The sequence below is a fragment of the Acanthochromis polyacanthus genome, chromosome 9, assembly GCF_021347895.1.
Source record: "Acanthochromis polyacanthus isolate Apoly-LR-REF ecotype Palm Island chromosome 9, KAUST_Apoly_ChrSc, whole genome shotgun sequence".
Lineage (NCBI taxonomy): Eukaryota > Metazoa > Chordata > Actinopteri > Pomacentridae > Acanthochromis > Acanthochromis polyacanthus.
Genome location: NC_067121.1, coordinates 18,871,387 through 18,893,136, shown reverse-complemented (window position 1 = coordinate 18,893,136; position 21,750 = coordinate 18,871,387). Strand labels below are relative to the sequence as shown.

The 21,750-nt window shown below is 39.5% G+C and overlaps 1 protein-coding gene across 1 annotated transcript in view; it reads left to right on the top strand.

The window, feature by feature from the left end:
- The first annotated feature begins 2,459 nt into the window (after positions 1 to 2,459).
- Positions 2,460 to 21,750, top strand: part of LOC110952002 (signal transducing adaptor molecule (SH3 domain and ITAM motif) 1) — a 66,774-nt gene continuing 47,483 nt past the window's right edge. Inside the window, exons 1-2 of the mRNA XM_022195306.2 lie at positions 2,460 to 2,914; positions 10,259 to 10,309. Coding sequence (XP_022050998.2) covers positions 2,908 to 2,914; positions 10,259 to 10,309 — 58 coding nt within the window. The 5' untranslated portion in view covers positions 2,460 to 2,907. The remainder of the gene's footprint in view (positions 2,915 to 10,258; positions 10,310 to 21,750) is intronic.

Sequence of the window (21,750 nt, the reverse complement as noted above, 5' to 3'; positions counted from 1 at the left end):
AAGTCACATTAATTCATGAATCTGTGAAATAAATCTGTTTTGCTCACTCATGTTGGATACCATGGCTCTTTCTGCAACATATAAGACCAAATATACTCTTTATTTTTAACAGACATTTGCTGATGTTGAGGTACCTGTGAAATAAATTAAACATCTCATAACTCAACCATATTGGTGTCATTAAAATTTTCAATTTAAACCTTCAGCAGCACTACTTTGATCTTACATTGTGTAAGCTGCTGAGACCAAATTCTTGGGAGTCAATGTCCTTCAATATTCTGTGAAATATATCAAGAAATTATATTAATTATGACCACAATACAAAATCTAAAATTGAAGAACACTGCAATAAATGCTTTTAGTCTTGATGGTAAATTTTATCCTCACACAAAAAAACAGCACACACGTAAAATAAATCTTAAACACAGAGATACACAGCTAGCTTTGTTGTGTTGATGTAATTTAAGTAATTCTGCAATCTCAGAAACAATACTAAGATTATGTGGGAAATCCAAGATTGTGTCATCAAAGGAGTATTTAAAATTCAAGACTGCAGTGAGAAACTGAACATCAGACTGGTATCTGATTGCATGCACATTAGTCTAAACTACAAAACTGTTTGATAATATTTGTTGATAATGTTTTTTTAAAAAACAAAACACTCAAAATCAACTCATTTTTTTTGCTAATAATAATTACTCATCTGTCTTTAAACTAACCTAAGCAAAACTATAACTTTCAAAATAAAAACTTAAGGGTAAATTTTTTTTAAATGTTATTTTTGTCTTCACTGTTTTCCGACTCACTTGACATTGGTTGCCGGTTTGATCCTCGGCCCATCTTGCTCATGTCAAGGTATCCCTGAGCAAGACACCTACCCCTTAATTGCTCCTGATGGGTCGTGGTTAGCGCCTTGCATGGCAGCTTCCGCCGTCAGTGGGTGAATTTGACGTATCATGTAAAGCGCTTTGGTTACCTTGCAGGTATAGTAAAGTGCTATATAAATACAGACCATTTACCATTTACCATTTAAATCATCAATAATTAACAAAAGGCAACTCTGCCACACTGAGATTCAAATGACAACATCAGTATTATTGTAATGTTACCTTCACAGTCAGGCGTCTTTGTTGGTGCAAGCGGCTGCTATTACACACTGAGAGGACACTGCTTCTTAGACTGTTTGACTGCAGAAACCTAATGTCTGGAATAAACAACAATATTATAGTGGCATATCACTAAAATATCATGTGTTACAACATGTGAAATTAAAAAAAAATGTTTATTTGGATATACTTGGATCATCAGTAGAACACTGATGACAGAAAGTTCCTGTAAAATATTTTTAACATTAAAATGACCACAGATGTGGTCAAGTAAACTAACCTTGCTCCAAAATTACTAATCCTTCCAGGCAGGTTTAAGTTACTATTGATATATTCTGGGCCTGAAGAGGGTGTGCTTGTTGCTGAAAACAACAACAACAAAGGTATCGCGTCACGACCGTTCCTAATATTACTCTTGCCCCCCCCCCCCCCCCCCCCGCCAGACGTTATGGAGTGGACCGGACCGGACCGGACCAAATATTAGGATATTCGTCATTAATAGGGGCCGAAGAAACTGCCCAGAAACTGCTATTCGGGCCAGCATGAAAAATCTCCTGTTCAGCAACCAAAAACATGTCCACAAAAAGTAGCCGCCACTAGGCCAAGTTTGCAGTTGATAGCTAGCTAGCTAGGTAGGCTAAACGTAAGCTAATGCTAACGTTGAGTATTCCATATTCCAGCACTGTCTTAAACAGATGAGTAAAAGTGACGTTAAAAAGTCAGTTAAGCGTATAACATACCCATATGGCTCCATATCGATGAACTTTCTTGTTAAACGACTGTCCATGCCATCTTCCACTGTCCTCCTGTGAAAATCTGGCGCTCTCAAACTTTGCCTTGACATGTCTGAGCACAAACGTAAACGTGAGGCATGTGCCGAGTGCCCACAAGGTGGCCAGGTTCACTGCTATTTCCCAAGTCCATTTTACTATCTGGTATCAGGTTGTAAAATCAATACATTAGTTATGTAAATATTACTTGGTGTCAATGATCAAATTTACATAAAAATGTGAGGATACAAAGTTACAGACAATCATCAAGTAAGATATTACATAAAGGGTGAGATTTTAAAGTAAAAGAAGTGAAATAATAAATTAACATATGAGGTAATAATTATAGGGCCAAAAAATCATTTTTTTCAGTGCACATGTTGCACCAACAGCTGTAGTCTGCTCCTCTGTATGCATGTTGATTTGCTGAACAAGTTCAACAGTGCTGCCAAATGGCACTACTCCTTATTACCGTAAATGTGTGCAAAAGTAAAAGCATTGAGTGTACACAGTGAAGAGCCAGGGGTGCAGACGGTGCGCACAGATGTGAGGAACACGTGGTTTCTCCAAACAGCCCTACAGGCGCACCACTTCCTCTCACGTACCAGCAGAGAGCTGAGCTGGACCTGGATACACTGTCAGCTCAGCATCTCTCCAGACAGCCACATAAATAAGAAGATAACATAATTATAAGTTTTTTTCTCCTCTTGCTCTTGTAACTCCTACTTTCATCCCCCGCCTTCAGAAAAGTGCATTCCCTTTTTTCTCTCTCTCTCGCTGCTGCACTAAACGTTACCTGCGCTGAAGGAGGTCGTCCCCAGAGTGCAGAGCTACGGATGGAGCTCTGAGTTCTTTTTTTAAATTTAAGTATTATTATTAATCTGCACCCAACAACAAACTGAGAGCCCTGGAATACCCGCAAACTGACCCTGTCGTGGCGCTCAACGGGAGCTTTGGGGCAAATGCCACTGCGATGCTGTGGATGTGACTTCAAACAAGAGCTTCTCAACGGTACAGTCCTGTAAAGCACAATGAAAGGTAGGATCAATTAGAGGCAAATACAATCCGAGATACTGAAAATAAGTGAAGCGCACGCACTTTTGGGACAAGTGTTGACAGTGTGGTGTGTTTTTTGCACATTCCTCTCGCTCTTTCTTTGTCACTTTTCTGCGCTCTTTCTCTCAGTCTGGGTCTGGAGGAATGCGTGGGCTACAACTCGCGTCTGACATCTGGTTTCAATTAAGGCTCTCTGTTTGGGATTGTTTTGCATCTGTCCGCTGCTGCACATCAAACACTAACCTACACTGGGAGACTTACTCCAAACAGAGGCAGAAACAGGATTTATCCAAACACTGTGTTTTCAGTCTCTTTTTGCGCTTAAATAATAATAATAATAAAATACTTCTTCATTTAAACTGCTTTCCGTCTGTTCACTAGTTACGTTTGGGGACTTGCGTTGGAATAAAGGTTTATCTTGGCTCAAAGAAATTAAAAGTAGTGGAGGAAGCACTGAGTCAGAGCTGAGAGGCGAACATGAAAAGCTTTATTGTGGTGCGCACTGGCGCGCTCCTGCGCCCAGCGCTCACCCGGACACTAAATCCAAAGACTGGCTCTGGACACACTGCATGAAAGACAGAAGAGGAAAGTGTATTAATCATAGTGGTCACTGGGTGACACATCAGGATTTTAAATAAGGTTTCTATTAAGCTTAATTCCCACGTGGAGATGTGATGTTTTTGACTTCAGTCTTGTCATTATCACCCACAAAGACCACACTTCAGAGGTCAGCGGTGGTCCCCTGAATAAACACCGCATCACTCCTGCCACCGTGTGGGCTGTTTGAGAAGGCTGCCACTTGTGAGCATCTCTGCTCATATAATAAACCCTGGATGTTATTGTGGACTGTTGAGCTATCCAGGGTGTCCCCTGTCTTCAGCTGGAATCGACTGCAGCCCATAATGACCCTACAGAGGATGAAGCGGTGTGTAGATAATGGATGGATGGATGTTATTAGCATGTAGGCCTCCTCCTGTATTGCAGTAAGAGACAAAAGGGATTTCACATATTATTTCAGTCCAGCAGAATGCAGATTGTCATCATTAAGGGTTGTATATTCTTCTATACACTCCTGGAAATCTTGTTTGAACATTGGACAGATGCACACATCTGGGATTCCTCCCCCATAAAATGTACGAGTGTCAGATATTTCATTTCTTGCATTCTCTGAAATTTTCACTATTTTATTATATATATTTTTTTGCATCAGTTTACAGACTCCTGGACTGCAAAGCATCTCAAAGGCATCAGGTGAAATCAGCTTAGTTTTTTCTAATTTCCTGAATATAAATATATGAGTTTTGCTAATTTCTAGTTAACTGAACTTAGATTGTCAAATTATTATTTTTCGACCATTTTAGAACTTAAAAATGTGAGCTCTTATAACTTCAGGCAGTTTACTTAAAATGAGGAGATGATGAACAAGCAGCTAAGAGTGTACTCAACTCATTAAATTAAGTTTATGAGAAACACAAGTTGCAGATTTTCCAGGAAGCATTGTTGGAGAGTTCAAAGCCCCAAGAGAGAAGGTGGAAACTTGCTGCGTCTTTACATTTTAGATTAAGCTGCGTTTTTTTCTGTTTATAATAATGACAACAAATCTAACCATGGCCAGGTTAGTACTGAATTCAGTCTTTTCACACTGAGATTTTACATTTAGAAAATATAAAAGGAAAGCAGGCCTGTCTATAAGCATTATAATGTGATGAGTTGATTCAACTTACTATCTTGAGTTTACGGAACGTGTTCTCTCACATTAGTTTAACTCAGCTAGTCTTGTACAGCTGGTAAGGTGACTGAACTACCGGTAATTAATCCACTGAAGTGCAGTAAACTCACAATTTTCCGTTAGGAGAGGAACTCATGTATCGATGCTGAAAGAATGTAAAGTGATTTACAGTGTGTGTGTGTGTGTGTTTCAACAACATTTCCTCTTATGTTCCACTCTTGTTGCACAGTGAGAACATAATGCATACACTACCATTTAAAAGTTTGGGGTCACTTAGAAATGTCCTTAGTTTTGAAAGGACAGCATTTTTTCGATGGAGATAACATTAAATGAATCAGAAGTACAGTTTGCACATTGTTAATGTGATAAATGACTGTTCTAGCTGGAAGTGGTTGGTTTTTAATGGAATATCTACATAGGGGTACAGAGGAACAATTCCAGCAATCACTCCTGTGTTCTAATGCTACGTTGTGCTAGCTAATGGTGTTGAAAGGCTAATTGATGATTAGGAAACCCTTGTGCAGTTATGTTTGCACATGAATAAAAGTTCGAGTTTTCATGGAAAACATGAAATTGTCTGGGTGACAAACTTTTGAACTGTCCTGGGTCAGAATGCGTGTGTTCTAAATATTGAGGGGAACATCCTTCCTTAAATGCACACCTATGCATGTGGAAGCACTAGGGTAGAATCTGTGTTATAGTAAGTTATCTGCAGTTTTCTAAAAAAAAAAAAAAAAAAAATTGATGAGGAGAAATTAGTTCATGAATTGTTACTGCATAAACACAATAAGTAAGGATGCATTAAAATCACAAATGAAGGTTATGTACCATCATAATAACAAAGAACATTTAAGAATCCATAAATACCATAAAATAATTACTTCATGCTCCAGTCACATGCTGGCCTGAACCACCAAGTTCCGAGAGAAAGAATAGTAAGGAACATAACCGACCATAAAACATGAAATTGTTGTTTACACTTTGGCTTTTGCATTGATGAAAGAAACATCATATAACAGACAGACACATGAAAATCTCAGTAATGAAAAACACATTTGTGCTCGGTTAAAAACTGCAACCAAACAAATGTTACATCCACTCCAAGTCTTACAATCTGAAGCCAAATGATTTTCAGTCACTAAATCTGAACATCTAAATCACTGGATATATCATAGTTTCAATAACAAAAATGTAGCAGTTTAATGTCTATGACACAGAGTCATAGAAATGAGCACTCACACTGAGTCTGTTTTTTTTTGTTGTTGTTGTTTTTCTCAGTATTTTAGAAAGTGCATTTTGGGTAAGGGGCTGCAGAGTGTCTTGGCGGGTAGCACTTTTGCCTTGTAGCGAGAAGATCCCTGGTCCGTGTCCCCCGCCTTCCTGGGATCTTTCTGTATGGAGTTTGCATGTTCTCCTTGTGCATGCGTGGGTTTTTTCCAAGTACTCCAGCTTCCTCCCACAGTCCAAAAACATGCTGAGGTTCATTGGTGAGTCTAAATTGACCATAGGTGTGAATGCAAGTCTGACTGTTTGTATATGTAGCCCCGTGATAGACTAGTGGCCTGTCCATGGCGTCCCCTGCCTTCACCCTTAGTCAGCTGGGATAGCCTCCAGCCCCCCGTGACCCTAATGAGGATTAAGCGGTGTATAGGTTATGGATGAATAGATTTTGGGGGAAATTTCCAGGGTCATATCACAATGTGGGACAGGTAGTTGGTCAAACTAAATTCTAGCAAATAAAAGGTCTCATTTTACCTACATTCTGATTGTAGGTTCATCTTGTACTGTATAAAAACAACACTGGTGCTCACATGTTTTATGTAATAACTTGGACAGTTCACATTGCTCATGTTTGTAGTATTCATTGCTTGAAAGTCAAATTCTACTCTCAGTTTGTTCTCTAGACCTGTAGTCTTAGTCCTGTAGTCTTAGTTTCCAACATTTTTCTTTTCTGCAGTGATAGAAAACTGATAAATAGTCATGGTTTTAGTTACTTGAGTGCAGAGAAACTCACATTATGATCCTTGAACGTTTACTCAAAATGCACTTTTTAAGGTATTCTCCAATGAATGATCAGAAAACAGATTACACATTAAGGGCACCGATGTTTACTGTATCTTTATGACTCCATGGCATAGACATTAAACTGTTGTTGAAACCATGATATATCCTATGATATTGATGCTTTAAAATTTGTTGCAGTGTGTTGTAGTATCAGTCAACTCATTCAACTTTTTTCCAAAATAGCTAGTACAACCAGAGATATTAGAGGGATAGTTCCTCCTATTTATATTCAGTTTTAATAAAGGTATGCGGAGGAATATTGTTAGTAAATATGATTAAAGAGGACTAACGCTAGCATATGCTCAACGTTTGCAGTGTACATGTTAGAATAACACTGAGACATAGTTATAGATTCATTAAACACTAACATTAAAGCAACATTAATGATTGAACAGATTCATTTTGCATGTGTACCAAAAACAGTGGCAATGTTTAGATGAAATGCAGGATTGAACATTGCAAGATTGGGAAATGCACTTAAAATACTGGTGAAAAAAAAAACACAGTTCTTGTCTTGCTTAATATTCTCAAAAGCCTTCCACTTTTCAACCAAAGCACAACATGGTGCAATATCTCTTGACCTGGAAATAACGAAACCAGTCTTCACTGTGATCTGTTGATCGTAATGCTGAGCAATAATTCCTAAGTATAATGTTGAGCAATCTATCTGAAGTATCTCATCCCATTACAGCATTACACATTCCAAAATCTAAATCACATGGAGTTTGAGTCACAGATCTATTTTCAAGTCAGCCCTTTGGGTAAAATGTGAAGCTCTGTTTCCCGGAATGACTCTTGATCGGCCAAACATACTCACAGTAACATTTCTGGTGTAATAGGACACAATCATGTTGCATGGAAACATAAACATAAAACAGGTTGTTGGGGGTATTGGGAAAGGCAAATTCCTCAAGTAAGATGGGGTTTCAGATTTTTTACAGCAGTTTAGATTGTTCTTGACACCTCTTAACTCATTCTACTCTCCATCATGGGGTCTGCTCAGAGGTCACTGGCATCATCCCACAGTGTGAAAAAAAGGTGTCTACTTAAAAGAGATGAGCTAATCCGAGTGAGACACGTTGAACCTGAATGTAAGCTGCTAAGAATAGCCAGTAAATAGATTCAGTGGGCTGCAGATACTAATTTTTAACTAATCCTCTATGATTTTGGGCACATATTCTTTGAAAATAGCCAGAGTTTTAAAGACACCCTGTGGGCAAAATTACATTTTTGACCTTACTAATATGTTCATATGGTATTTTTTATATGCTGGAAGACATAACATGAGTGCAATATGCAGTCAGCACCATGGATGAGGTTTCTACTTTGTTTGCCAATGAAAAAACATAGATTCAGACTTTCAGAGTATCATATTTAAAGGGGAACTTTGGTTTTTTCAACCTGGGGTCTGTTTTCATATGTCATTTCATACATGTGAGTGATGGAGAAATGAATTTTCGACATAGCTCCAGTATTTAGCCAGGCAGGCAGCTTAACAGTTCAGCTAGCACCTCAGCTAGCGAGAAGTATGGGGCAACTGGCCCCCCGCGTCAAAGTCCACCCTAACGTGCTTTTTATTCCCACACTGACCGGCTCGGATAGTCTCAACGAGTGTCCTACAACATACTAGAGATGAGAAGTGAACGAAAACCTCCACATTACTTGGCGATCACTATTTGTTGTGGTCTCTATCCAAATCTCGGGACGCTAGAAAGCAAATTTCGTTCCGAGATTGCGCGATAGCTCGCGCCAAAACACCGATGGGGGAAACAACTGTTTGCCTCAGGTGAAGAGAGACGAGTGGAGCGATTTTGTGTCGGATTACCGAAGTTTTTACGTCGAAGTGCATCAACTGGAGTTTCAGGATCCATTTGTAAAACGTTTAGCCACAACTTTAGCGTTTCCTTCTCCGAGTACGGTAGTCTGTGAAAGCTGCGCGAAGTGTAGTGCACCATTCTGTTGCCACAACTCAGAAATGCGCACTGACGACCCGTTAGTTTTACCAGGTTTAGAAAAAACTAATTGTTCTGTAATCTGACACAGGGTGGACTTTGATGCGGGGGGGGGGGCGAGTTGCCCCATATTTTCGCTGGCTGAGCTGCAAAGCTGCCTGCCTGGCTAAATACTGGAGCTATGTCGAAAATTCATTTCTCCATCACTCACATGTATGAAATGACATATGAAAACAGACCCCAGGTTGAAAAAAACCAAAGTTCCCCTTTAACTAGAAAAGCACTCAGAGGGTGCACTACTCCGCCAAGGTTGTTCATTCAACCATTGTCAGAAATGCAGAATTTTTTTTTTTTTTTAGAATTGCAGTATTTCTTTATTAGTTATTGATGATCAGAAATCACAACAACATAGAATGTGGCCATTTAATATAGATGTACCCCCAAACAAAAGGACCTTGTGCTGAACATAGGTGCGTGTTATGTATGTGTACATTATGTACAGATACCGAATCGCGTGACCTAAATATGTAGTCAATTGTTCCTTGTATCATTTCCAACAGATACGTAAGTCCCGATAAGTTTGCAGCGGTCGATTTGTAGCAGGATTGCAATTATGTGATCATCAGCAGGCAGCTGACGTAGTGTTCGCTTGTTGTCATAGTTACAGTGACGGCGTGCTGCTGTCTCACAATGATACAGAAATCTTCAACAAATCCATGGATCAGGACTATAAGCCACATTCTGCCAGAATCTAATCACTTGGTCCTTGTGCCATTTCTGACATCCCGAAAACTTAATCTAAATCTGCTTATCAGTTTTTGAGTAATGTTGCTAATAGACAAACAGACAGACAAGTCAACACAGATCATCACATAACTCCGCCCCGTTCCTTTGCGAAGTAACAAACATAAGGAACCAATCCTGTCAGCTTGCAGAGTGGGACTTTCTTTGTCATTACTCTTACACAGAATCACTTACTGGTTTAATCATCTGTGACTTAATTTCTCCAAAACACGTGCCTTACAAGTTGCCAGTGTGCAGTGTAGAGTAGTTTTGCAGTGTTTGAGCAGAGTCATGGGTGAGCTAATGTTCTCCAACTGCAGCAAGAGGGGAGGAGTGAGCAGAGAAAGAGGTGGAGACCTTCTAGATCTGCACATTCTAGAGTGTAGAGTCACATTCTAAGGCATTATATGATGGAAAGGGGTTATTTTAATGGGAAAAAAAGGCCTTCTACATATGTAAATTTGATACACAGAGATGACTTTTTAGGAATTTAATCAATTACCAGAGAGGGACATTCTCAAAATAAGACTAATCAAATTTAAACTGATTGTGATAGTTAGCTTTCAATAGCATTTTTACAGTCTTCATAAAGATTTATGAGTTTACAAAAATCCACCAGTGAAGATGTTCATAACTGGAATTTTAGCAAGAGCCTTTTCATTATTTATATGCTTGGACAGCTATTTACTAATGTGGGATAAATGCCTGCTTGCTTTTTCTGTATATCTGCATTATGATTCACTTTGTAGCTCTTTAAACATCAGGTTCACAGTTACTAATGTATTTCTCTCCTTCCAGACGACTTCGCTGATGAGGAGGAGGTGCAGTCCTTTGGATATAAGAGGTTTGGTAAGTATCAGGTGACTTCTTCCAGCTGTGGCCACCTTCACTGCTTCATATTCTTTAGAAATCAGTGATGTCAATCCAAATTCTTGCCTGAAGAATATAGTATTTTCCTTGGCTGTAACCCACCTACAGCTTAATCCTCAAGGTTAAATTGAGGCCACACTTCATTTCCCAGAAACAAACTTATTTTTGGCTGCTGCGCTCAATTTTATTTCTCTGCTATAACAACAGTGGGGTACAGTAGGAGAGGAAACCATTGCATTCTTGGTGTTCCTGACCAGTTGATGACTTTGCAACGTTATCGACATCAATGCACTTTTCTTCCACTCAGCACAAAACTATACAAAATAACTTGGTCTAAAACCAAATATTCAGTCTCCATATGGGTCTGCTCATTTCCTTTTTCCTTTATCCCCATATGTATTTGGTTCTCAGGGCCAAATTTTCCAGACAGGTTCATAATCTTACCCGCTCATCAGCCAATAAAAATGATACCCGCTGACCAGATGTTAGTAACTCCACATCTGTGTGAAGCAGATTGAAAATATGCAAAACCTACTCCAAAAAATAATTGAGATAATATATTCTAGACTCAAAAGACAATCAGGTGTTAGCACCCATAGCTATTCTAGTTTCTTTTCAATATCATTGTTCATAAGCCTTCGGGTAGGTATTACCACAGTATTTCAGATTTTGTCTTTAACGGCTAAACAGCACAGCCATGACCATGTGGGTGTTTGGCCTTCAACTTACAATTTTCTAAGTAAGGGTGACTGTTTTAAAGCATGGCCAATAATCACATTTCTACAGACATGTAATATTTCTGTGTGCTCAGTTTTGACTGTGTTACTGTTACATAAAGATAGATTGTAAAAGGTCCATAGAACTTTCTACAGCAAGATAGATTAAACTTGATCAGTTGAAGGCAGACTAATAATTTCAGTAGCAGTAAAAAGAATCCTTAGTTTTAGCCTTGATCTTATGGTTTACTCTGTTTCCATCTTTTTGGTCCTCAGCACATGAGATCACACTTGACATTAGAATGCGTCTCCAGATGCATCTCGGGTGACCACTTGTGATCACTATTTTGTCTTTTGTTGTTGCACTTTAATATGAAAGTGCATATGTGCATATGCACTACTGTTCAAAAGTTTGGGGTCACTTGTCTTAAAATTTGAAAGAACAGCATGACCACATATCAGAAAAGACATACAAATTCACTTAAGTCTAAAAACAAGACTTAACGACTGTCTTCCAAAAAGAAAACTGCTTTCTCAATGAAGTTTTGAAAGAAACATGTTTTCTTCCCAAGCAGTAGACTATGACATAATAGGAAGCACTTATATTTTGAAGGAGCCACAAAGTCTGCATAAGGAGTTAGAAGGGAGGATGGAGGCAGAAGTCAGGATCAGGATTTTCACCAAGGAGGGGGTTCACAGCCCATGAGGAACCATGATTCTGACACTCAAGTTTTGTTTTAACTCATTGTTTGCTTTTGGTTTTGTCTTACTGTTTAATTGGGTTTAGCTACCAAAATTATATGATTAGGTTTAGCAAAATATAATGGCTTGGTTGGCACTTTTAATTGCCATAACTGCATGTTTTGAGCTTGGTTCAGGTTTGGCACCAAATCCACTTGGTCAGGTTAAGGAAAATAGCACAGTTTGGGTTGAAATATGACTCGTTCACAACATGATTGGTAACCCAGAAAATGAAGGAAAAACTGTAGGATGACGAGTCCTGCCCCATCTTATATATGACTGGTTAGTTCAAAAGGAAGGACAGTATGACAAAATAAATGGCAAAGATATGTTGATTTGAGATATATTTGTGGTACACCACAAAAAGAAATGATGAAAGAAAAGCAGTCTTTCAAAGAAGATAACATTAAACTGATCAGAAATACAATCTAGACATTGTGAATGTGGTAAATGACTATTCTAGTCAGAAACAGCTGATTTTTAGTGGACTATCTACATAAAGGTACAGAGGCCCATTTCCAGCAACCATCACTCCTGTGTTCTAATGCTACATTGTGTTAGCTAATGGTGTTGAAAGGCTAATTGATGATTAGAAAACCCTTGTGCAGTTATGTGTGAACACATGAATAAAGGAGTGAGTTTTCATGGAAAACATGAAATTGTCTGGGTGATCCCTAACTTTTGAACGGTGGTGTACTTCTGCTGACAGAGGACGTCAGACGTAGACTGCTTCTGGATCTGGTCCAGAGCTATCAGATCTCACTGTGTCTTGGTTACAGCTATACTCAGACCTTGTGTCCACTTGTGATTGAATCACCCAAAAGACACATTACTACCAGGGGTAAACTATTTCAGTCTTTTTGTTTTTCACACACCAAAATCTCTCACGAGTTTCTTATATTCAAATCTCCCACCTAAACTGTTGCAACTATATGTCTCTGCTGTCCACTGCATTTAACCACAACTGTCTTCGTTCCCTCTGAGCACGAGTGTTCGGTGGAATCCTATAAAACTTTCATTTGCGTTCGCCAATGTCATTCCTCCTATTCTGGCATCCAAAAACACAGCAGGACGACGTTTTAGAAAAGTTGATAGAGCCTAGTCCCTCAGTCTTTCGCCTTTTGGTCACGGCCGCGGATCCTCTTTTGCCTCCAGCTAAAGATGTGACGTCATTTGTGACGTGGGTCATTAAAGGGTCTATGAACATGGTATATAAATACAGTTAGAATAATTGTTACTTTGACACCATTAATGGCTGCCTGCAGCGATATTTTTCTCTTATTGACAGCAAAGCTGTGAAGAACTCTAGCTGCAGTGTGATATATTAGTATACTCACAGCTTTCTGCTGCTTCTGTCCCAGGATAGAGATCAAGTTACAATACTTCATCATCTGGTTTAAGAAGTGTTTTACTATGCGCGCGCGTGTGTGTGTGTGTGTGTGTGTGTGTGTGTGTGTGTGTGTGTGTGTGTGTGTGTGTGTGTGTGTGTGTGTGTGTGTGTGTGTGTGTGTGTGTGTCATTTACGCACTGCTCAGCCGTGTGGCTGCAGTAGGAATCTACATTGCATGTCGCCACAATCATTTAACACATGTGCACCATCTTACTGCACTACACATGAATGTGTGTGATGATTTAGATCTTATTATGAGGAGAGGACAGTTTGGATTAACCTGCTTAAAAAAAAACATCATTCTTGTCATTTATTGTGTGTGTGTGTGTGTGTGTGTGTGTGTGTGTGTGTGTGTGTGTGTGTGTGTGTGCCCATGTTTTTGCTATATTGTGGGGACCAAATGTCTCAGAAAACTGAAAACTATGTCACTTGTGGGGACCTCATTTCGTCCCCTCAAGTTTAAACAGTGTTTTCTTGGCCATGTTGTTGTTACTGAAAAAAGTAAAAGTGCAAAAATGTTTCTTTAGGGTTAGCCATTGTTTTGGTTAGGGTTAGGGTTTGATTAGGGTTGGGTTAGGGTTACGTTATTTATTCAGAACATCTGGACTTTTTATGCAGCTGCTTGACCTCTGGTTATCAAGCAGCTATACAGGAACAGATAAAGGTTAAATTAACATTCTACCCAAAAGACATCTTTGAATATGAAATATGTGCTGTCTGTAGATTTGGAACAAATCAAAACTCATACAGAAACTGCTGAAATTACATAATATAACGTATCAGAAGCTCCTTGACAAAGGTTTGCCATATCTGAGGAACTTACCTGAGGGTAGAAACACATATTTGGTTTGGAGAATGGTGGTGAAAGTACTGTCTTACCTGTTGCTCCAAAAACCTCCAAGACACAGTTACCGCCGCCAAGGAGGTTATGCGATCGGGTCCGTTTATTTATTTGTCTGTCTGTGTGCGTGTCTGTGGACAGGATTTCTCGGAAACTACTTTTCGGATCTTCATGAAATTTTCACCAGAGGTGGATCTTGGCCCAGGGAAGACTCCATTCAAATTTTGTGTTGATCCGGTTAAGGATCTGGATTCTGGATCCGGATTTAGATTTTCCAACTTCGTATCATCTTCCGTTGGCGGAGGTCAGAAATCTCGGACTGCTCTTGTTAGCAAATGCAATGCATCCTTTTCAGACTCACCAAGCCATTAGTTGACCCATAACATCTCTTATCTAAGCTTCAACAAGTGTTGTTTTTCTGTTTAATGATTCATTTTTGGAAATGCACTTACTTACATGAGTACTGCGAGTTAGATGAAACCATTTATACTACTGTCATGTCTGTGCATAAAGTGTGGACCTGGAGTCAGGAGGCAATTAGCCTAGCTTAGCATAAAGGTTGGAAGCTGAGGGAAACATCCAGCCTGGACACTTTATCCATCCTTCCAGCACTTAAACGTGGTGACTTGATCACTAGGAAGTCAATATTCCTGACTGTGATTCATTTAAAAATAGCTGAGCCAGGTTTTATGGAGCTGATGCTGACACAGATTTTAGGAGTAAAAGAGAAAACAATATGGTGTCATAGGTTATTTCACTAACTTTCTATCAGCACATTTCACAAACTGCTTAGCAACTTACCATGAAAAGAGGATTTGATCTCATACCTGCTGCTCAGCTGTGACATGCACTCTGCTGCACATGCTGCAGATTTATTGTGAACGATGCAATCGCTGCTCTACTGGACAAACTATGTAATGACAGCACATCTATAACAAGAAAAGCACACAGAGAACACAGTACTCTGCCGAGGCTGCTCAGTTGTTGTATGATTTCAATCATGTGATCGTCTGCAGGCAGCTGACGATCACTTGTTGTCATAGTTACAGTGATGCCATGACGCTATCTCCCAATGATACAGGAATCTTTAACAAATCCGTGGATCCAGACTGTAAGCCACATTACTCCCAAAATCTAATCAGTTGGTCCTTGTGTCATTTCTGACCTTCCTTGAAAATTTCATCCAAATTTGTTTTTCCATTTTTGAGTAACGTTACACACAGACAGACAATCGTTCTGCTGCTTTCCTTGGCAGAGTAATTACCCAAGCATCTTTTTCATGTATTAGGTCCTGTCAAAAAGTTTTCATATTTGCGTGTCATATCAGACAACATGTATGCAGGTAAAGATGTATCACTCCGCTGCTCTGTTTGTGCACCCATTAAACAAACAACATTAAACCTGTCAATTAATGAGCTTTAGATGGCAAAAGAAGATCTTTGTTGTCAGCGAACCACCTCCTGCTGTCGCTCAAAATGTTGGGAAAGTGGTATCACCCTTCAGGTCTCTCACCAAAAGAAAGGACACTCTCCAAAATGTTGAACATGTCCTTTAAATAGTCTAACACATATCCTCGTCTTTTGGCAGACAAGTATGTGGTAGTATGTCTTCAGTGAGTAGAGGAATAAGGTCCTTGCCTCATTTTGACATCTGCTTTCCACAAGAGGTCTATTATCCCACTGAGAGTGTGTCTAAACCTGAGAAATTGCTGAGCAGCTTCCTGTGTCCATACTGGAAGTTTAGTCAGTGCAAACCTATATACTCAGAAAGAGAGAGAGGTGGAGTATGCAGCATGGGCCTTCAGGGTCCAGGTCTGGGCTGTGCTGTGTCAGCAATATGCCAAAGAGAGAGCGCGAGGATGGGGATGGAAAAAGGGAAAACTCTAACCTCAAGAGGGTAGAATATATGCATATATATATATATATATATATATACATACATACATACATACCGTAAAACGGGGCTATAAGGGACAGCGGGGTAATAAGGGACATTTTTCCAGACAGGTTCATGTAATTCTGCGGTTTTTATGTTGAGCAGGATGCGGTTTTGTGTTGTTTTTATCAATTATCCATGAATTCTTAAAGAAATCTAGGTAAAAACCGCAGAATACATTTAAAACATTACCGTTTTACGGTATGTATGTATATATATATATATATATATATATATATATATATATATGTGTGTGTGTGTGTGTGTGTGTGTGCTCAGGTGCTGGCTATACTAGTGCGGACAAGTATAGACAACTGTTGGAAAACCTAAAACAATGTCACTTGTGGGGACCTCATTTCGGTCCGCACAAGTTTAAACAGTGTTTTCTTGGCCATGTTGTTGTTACTGAAAAAAGTAAAAGTGCAAAAACGTTTCTTTAGGGTTAGGCATTCTTTTGGTCTGGGTTAGGGTTAGGGTTAGGGTAAGGGTAAGGGTTAGGGGTTAGATATGAATGGGAGTCAATGGTATCTCCCCACAATGATAGAAAAACACAGTGTGTGTGTGTGTGTGTGTGTGTGTGTGTGTGTGTGTGTGTGTGTGTGTGTGTGTGTGTGTGTGTGTGTGTGTGTGTCTTTCTTCTGGTAAAATCATGTCCTCTTGAGGTTAGAATTTTCCCTTTTATATATTTTATTATATGTATAAAAATGTTTTTATGCAACAGCTTCTTTTATTATGTTTTCATCTGTTATTGCCCAGTTTTTGTTTTTGCTTTTGGTAATCTGCTTTTATTTCTGTCTGATTCAAGAGGGAAACATTTGTCAAAGGTTGTATTTTAAGCTGAGGGGTCGCATTCCTTGCCTGACTTATTTTTGGGAGCAGAACAGCAAGTGGTTTTAATTTACAGGGACTTTATTACCAGAAAAGAATGTTTTCAGAATGCCTGCCTGTTACTTACAGCCCCCTCCAGGGCATGCATGCATGCCGTTTGTGTTCTGTTGTCCTAATGAAAGATTACTCGCTCGTGTTTTCAATAAAGACGAGAGTGGAACAAAAACATTAAAGAACTACAGAGAAGGAGTAAAAGTTAGCAACGGGGTATGAAAAGGAGCAACAATGACAGATATGCAACACAAAACATTGCTGGAGTGACTCTTAGCTGATTTTATTCCAGACCTGCGAAGTCTGCAGAGCAACCTGGACTGGTCCCGGGATGGTGGGTCAATCCTGGATGGACCAATGACAGGCAGGCGGGAAAAGATCCCAGACAGGGCAGAAATTGCTGCATCCTAGTGGGGGCCAATGTAAAGCATGCCACAGGGATTACTGTTCAAGGCTTTGGAGGGGGGCTGGTGTAGGTCAGCTGCAGGTCAGCTGAACAGAGCCCTTCACTCCAGAGTCTCAAGATTAACTCTCAACTTAATGCAGGTGTAAATGGCTCAAACGCACACAGTGATAAGAAAAAGGCTAATAATGTCTGTTGCCTGCAGCACATTTTCCTCGTTCACACAGTGGAATTTTTTTTGGAAGTCAGTATGTCTTCAACTGACACCTATTTGTCCATGCTGCTAAACCCAGGACTGACTAATCATAAAATATCATGCGTTAAACTTTTTGAACCACAAAAACCCACTGTACAGGGTGTCCCTAAGGTCTGGACACATTGGAAATCTCATTAACTGTATTTTTGGCGTCCACAAATTAAATATGGCCATGTCGAAAGAAGAAAGAGTTGAAGTGGTACTTCTAAGTGGATGTGAAGGATGGACGTATCGAAAGATAGGGTTAGGGTTAGGGAAGTGATTTTTTTGTTGTTGCTAGCATGAATTTTAGCCATGACCAATTCTTTACTTTTGGCTGATACATTTGGTTGTCCACAACTGGGTTTTTCCATGACACTGCCCTTTTATTTAAACTTTTTAACCACCTTTGCCATCGTGGAAAAGCCAAGTGGAATCCTCCTTGGATAATGTGGTTTAAATTAATCTACTATCTTTCAATATGTCCATCCTTCACATCCACTGAGAAGTACCGGTTAAACTCTTTCTTCTTCCAACAAAACCATATTTAATCTGTGGAGGCAAAAAAATAAAAAATAGACTTAATGAGATTTTCTATATGGCCAGACTTTAGGGACACCCTGTAGATTTAGAAGTCATGTCATTAAAAAAAAAACACCATTTATCAAGGCCAGAAACTGCTTAAACTGAAGGAGTCATTAGATGTTCACCCTTCTTATGGTCCTTGAACTACTCATCTGTGACATGCTGTTCTTGTCAAAAACAGCCAAAGCAAAGCAAATCTAAGCTTAAAATCATTAATTAGCTATTTAATGAAAATTATTTTTTGACATGTCTCATTTAAAAATTTGCCCAAAGTACACTCCTTACACTGAACTGATCATTTCTGCACTTATCTGCACAGTGATGGCGCCATTAGTGACCGAGTTGCAGCCAGTTTATGTGACAAAAATTCATGGACTTTTTGACTGAACTGGACTGCATTGCAGGCTGTGTTTACATAGTGCAGATATAAGTGTGGAAACCAATAAAAATTTTAAGAAGTAAAATATCTGGCAGTTGGGAAAACATTTTATATGTTGGCTCCCATTAAAAAAATCAACAAAAACAATGAAAGATATCCAACTTAAGTTTTTTATTTTAAACAAAAAAATATTTCTGACATAACTGTGGCATAATAGGAAGCGTTTTCAGTTTGAAAGAGCCACAAATTGTGTATAAGTTAGATGGGAGGATGGAGGCAGAAGTCAGGGTCAGGATTTTCACCGAGGAAGGGGTTTACAGCCCATTTGGGAACATTATTCTTCCATTCAAGTTATGTTTTAGCTTGCTGTTTGCTTTCGGTTTTGACTCACTGCTTGGTTGGGTTTAGTCACCAAAATTATATGATTAGGTTTAGCAAAATATAATGGTTTTCTTGGCACTTTCACTGCCATAACTACATGATTTGATCTTGGTTAACTTTTGGCACCAAAACCACTTGGTCAGGTTTAGGAAAATAGCACAGTTTGAGTTGAAATATGACTCTTTCACAACATGATTGGTAACCCAGAAAGCGAAGTAAAGACTGTAGGATGACGAGTCCTGCCCCATCTTTATATATGACTGGTTAGTTCAACAGGAAGGACAGCCTGACACAATCAGAAAAGCACTCAGAGAGTACAGTATTCCACCAAGGTTGTTCATTCCCCATATGGCAATGTCAGAAATGCAGCATTTTCTTGTTAGAAATCCAGCACTTGTTTATTAGTTATTGATGATCAGAAATCACAGCAACATAGAATGTGGCCATTTAATATAGATGTACCCACAAACAAACTTTCCTTGTGCTGCACAGGCATGTGTTATGCATGTGTATGTTATGTATGGATACCGAATAACGTCACCTAAATATGTAGCAGGCGGCTGACGTAGTGTTCACTTCTAGTCAAAGTTACAGTGATAGCATGCTGCTATCTCGCAGTGATATGGAAATGCATATCAAATCCGTAGATCCAGACTGTAAGTGGCATCACTGCCACAATCTAATGAGGTTGTTGTGTCATTTCAGAGCTGCACTGAAAATTTCATGTAAATCTATTAATCTGTTTTTGAGTAATGTTGCTAACAGACAGACAGAAAGACAGTCTGACAAACCAACGCTGATCGTCACATAACTCCGCTGCATTCCTTGGCGGAGTATTAAATGACAAATATATATTGATTTGAGATGATTTGTGATGGGGCTGCACAGTGACGTAGTGGTTAGCACTTTCGTCTTGCAGCAAGAAGATCCCTGGTTCAAATCCCGGCCTGGGCCTGGGATCTTTCTGCATGGAGCTTGCATGTTCTCTCTGTGCATGCACGGGTTTTCTCCAGGTACTCTGGCTTCCTCCCACAGTCCAAAAATATGCTGAGGTTAATTGATTACTCTAAATTGCCCGTAGGTGTGAATGTGAGTGTGCTTGTTCGTCTGTATATGTAGCCCTGCGACGGGCTGGCGACCTGTCCAGGGTGTCCCCTGCCTTTGCCCGAGTCAGCTGGGATAGGCTCCAGCACCCCCCGCGACCATAGTGAGGATAAAGCGGTGTATAGAGAATGGATGGATGGATGATTTGTGATATGCCACAAAAAGACATGATCTGGCAGAAAATGTGTTTCCCTTAAATCCCAAGTAAAAAAAAACAAACAATTTAGTTATTTAGAAATGTATTTTTTGGGAGACAACATTAGAGTGTTGAATTAACATCTGCAAGAAACAGCAATGATGCACTGCTAAGCATATATGTATGCAAATAATAAGAGTACCACATTGTTAACATGGACTCTTTGGAGCAGAGATTGGATGTGTCCATACAGGATTGGACAATATAAGAAATGTGACAGTGAAGTGACTTCTGTTCCTTTGTGAACTCCAACAAGGCTCCATTTGTTATCAGGCTTGAAGATCAAAATGCTTCCCAACTGCATTGACTGCCATCTTTTCTGGCAGCTGTGCATTAGACACGTACAGTGCAGACATCGCTATGCAGACATGAGAGAAGGAGTTACAGTTAACTCAGTGAAGAAGGATCTCAGATATAAAACATGACTTTTCTGCAGTTGCAGTAGAGCTTCTGTCAGTGAGTGGTTTTTATAGGCCTAGTTGTTTTGACTGAAATTGGCCTAACCACCTCATCAAACTTCTTCACACCATTCTGTGCTACTTGTCCTCAAGGGATACGTTGGTCAGCTTTAACGACACGCCTAAAACCAGCTGTCATCTGATAGGGTGTCGTCTCTCACATAATGGATGTTTGTCAAGCTCCACGTTCACAGCAGGTTTTGGCTCAGTCACAAGAATAACACTCACAATATTGGAAGTGTCAGACTCCATTTTCTGTCAGAAGTCTGAGACGGGCTGGGTGAAGAAGTTCTGCACATATCTCAGCATCGGTGTTATAACTCTTTTGGCTCCAAACACCGCCAACATCAACCTCGCTGCTTCCTGTCTTTGAAAAACAGCAGAAAAGCTCACATGAAAAATGTGTATTTTTCTTTGTTTTGCTGTGAGTCACAACGTTGCTCCCTATCCAACTCTCACCCGGCTGTGCTGCTTTTGTCTCTTTGGCTGTGCTTACATTGGCCCCAGACAGCACACTGCTTAGTGTTTTTCTTGTTTATGCTTTAATACTTGTACTTTTGGAGATGCTGAAAAATGTCTGAATGTTACGCAAAGAAGCCAGCCATTTAGAGTTTTTCCATTTACTCAGCTCTCAAGTGTTTTAAATGACCGTTTCAAGTCAGGCATGTGTTTGTATATCCACATCTGTACATCTGCTGCAAAGGAAAATATCAGAACCTCTCAGGCTGCCTGGACCTACTTACTGCAGGTTTCATGTTTGCAGGAGTGACTGTTCAGTGGTTCAGTACAAAAGTTCAGTGTTCGTTCACCCACATTACTTAAAAGGAGATTTTCTCACTTATAAAAGTCAGGTCACTTTCAAGTTTTGAGATGTCTGTCATATTAATGCAGTGCATGTGAGTGGCTGGAGCTTAAAACATTCAAAGAAAACGCTTTAAAATGTTCAGAAAGCTTTACATATACAACTGTTCAAATGTTTGGAGTCACTTAGAAATGTCTTTAGTTTAGAAAGAAAAGCATTTTTTCAATGAAGATAGCATGAAATGAATCAGAAATACAGAATAGACGTTAATGTGTTATTTGACTTTTCTAGTTGGAAATGGCTGATTTTTAATGGAATATCTCCATAGGGGTACAGAGGAACATTTCCAGCAACCATCACTTCTGTCTTCTAATG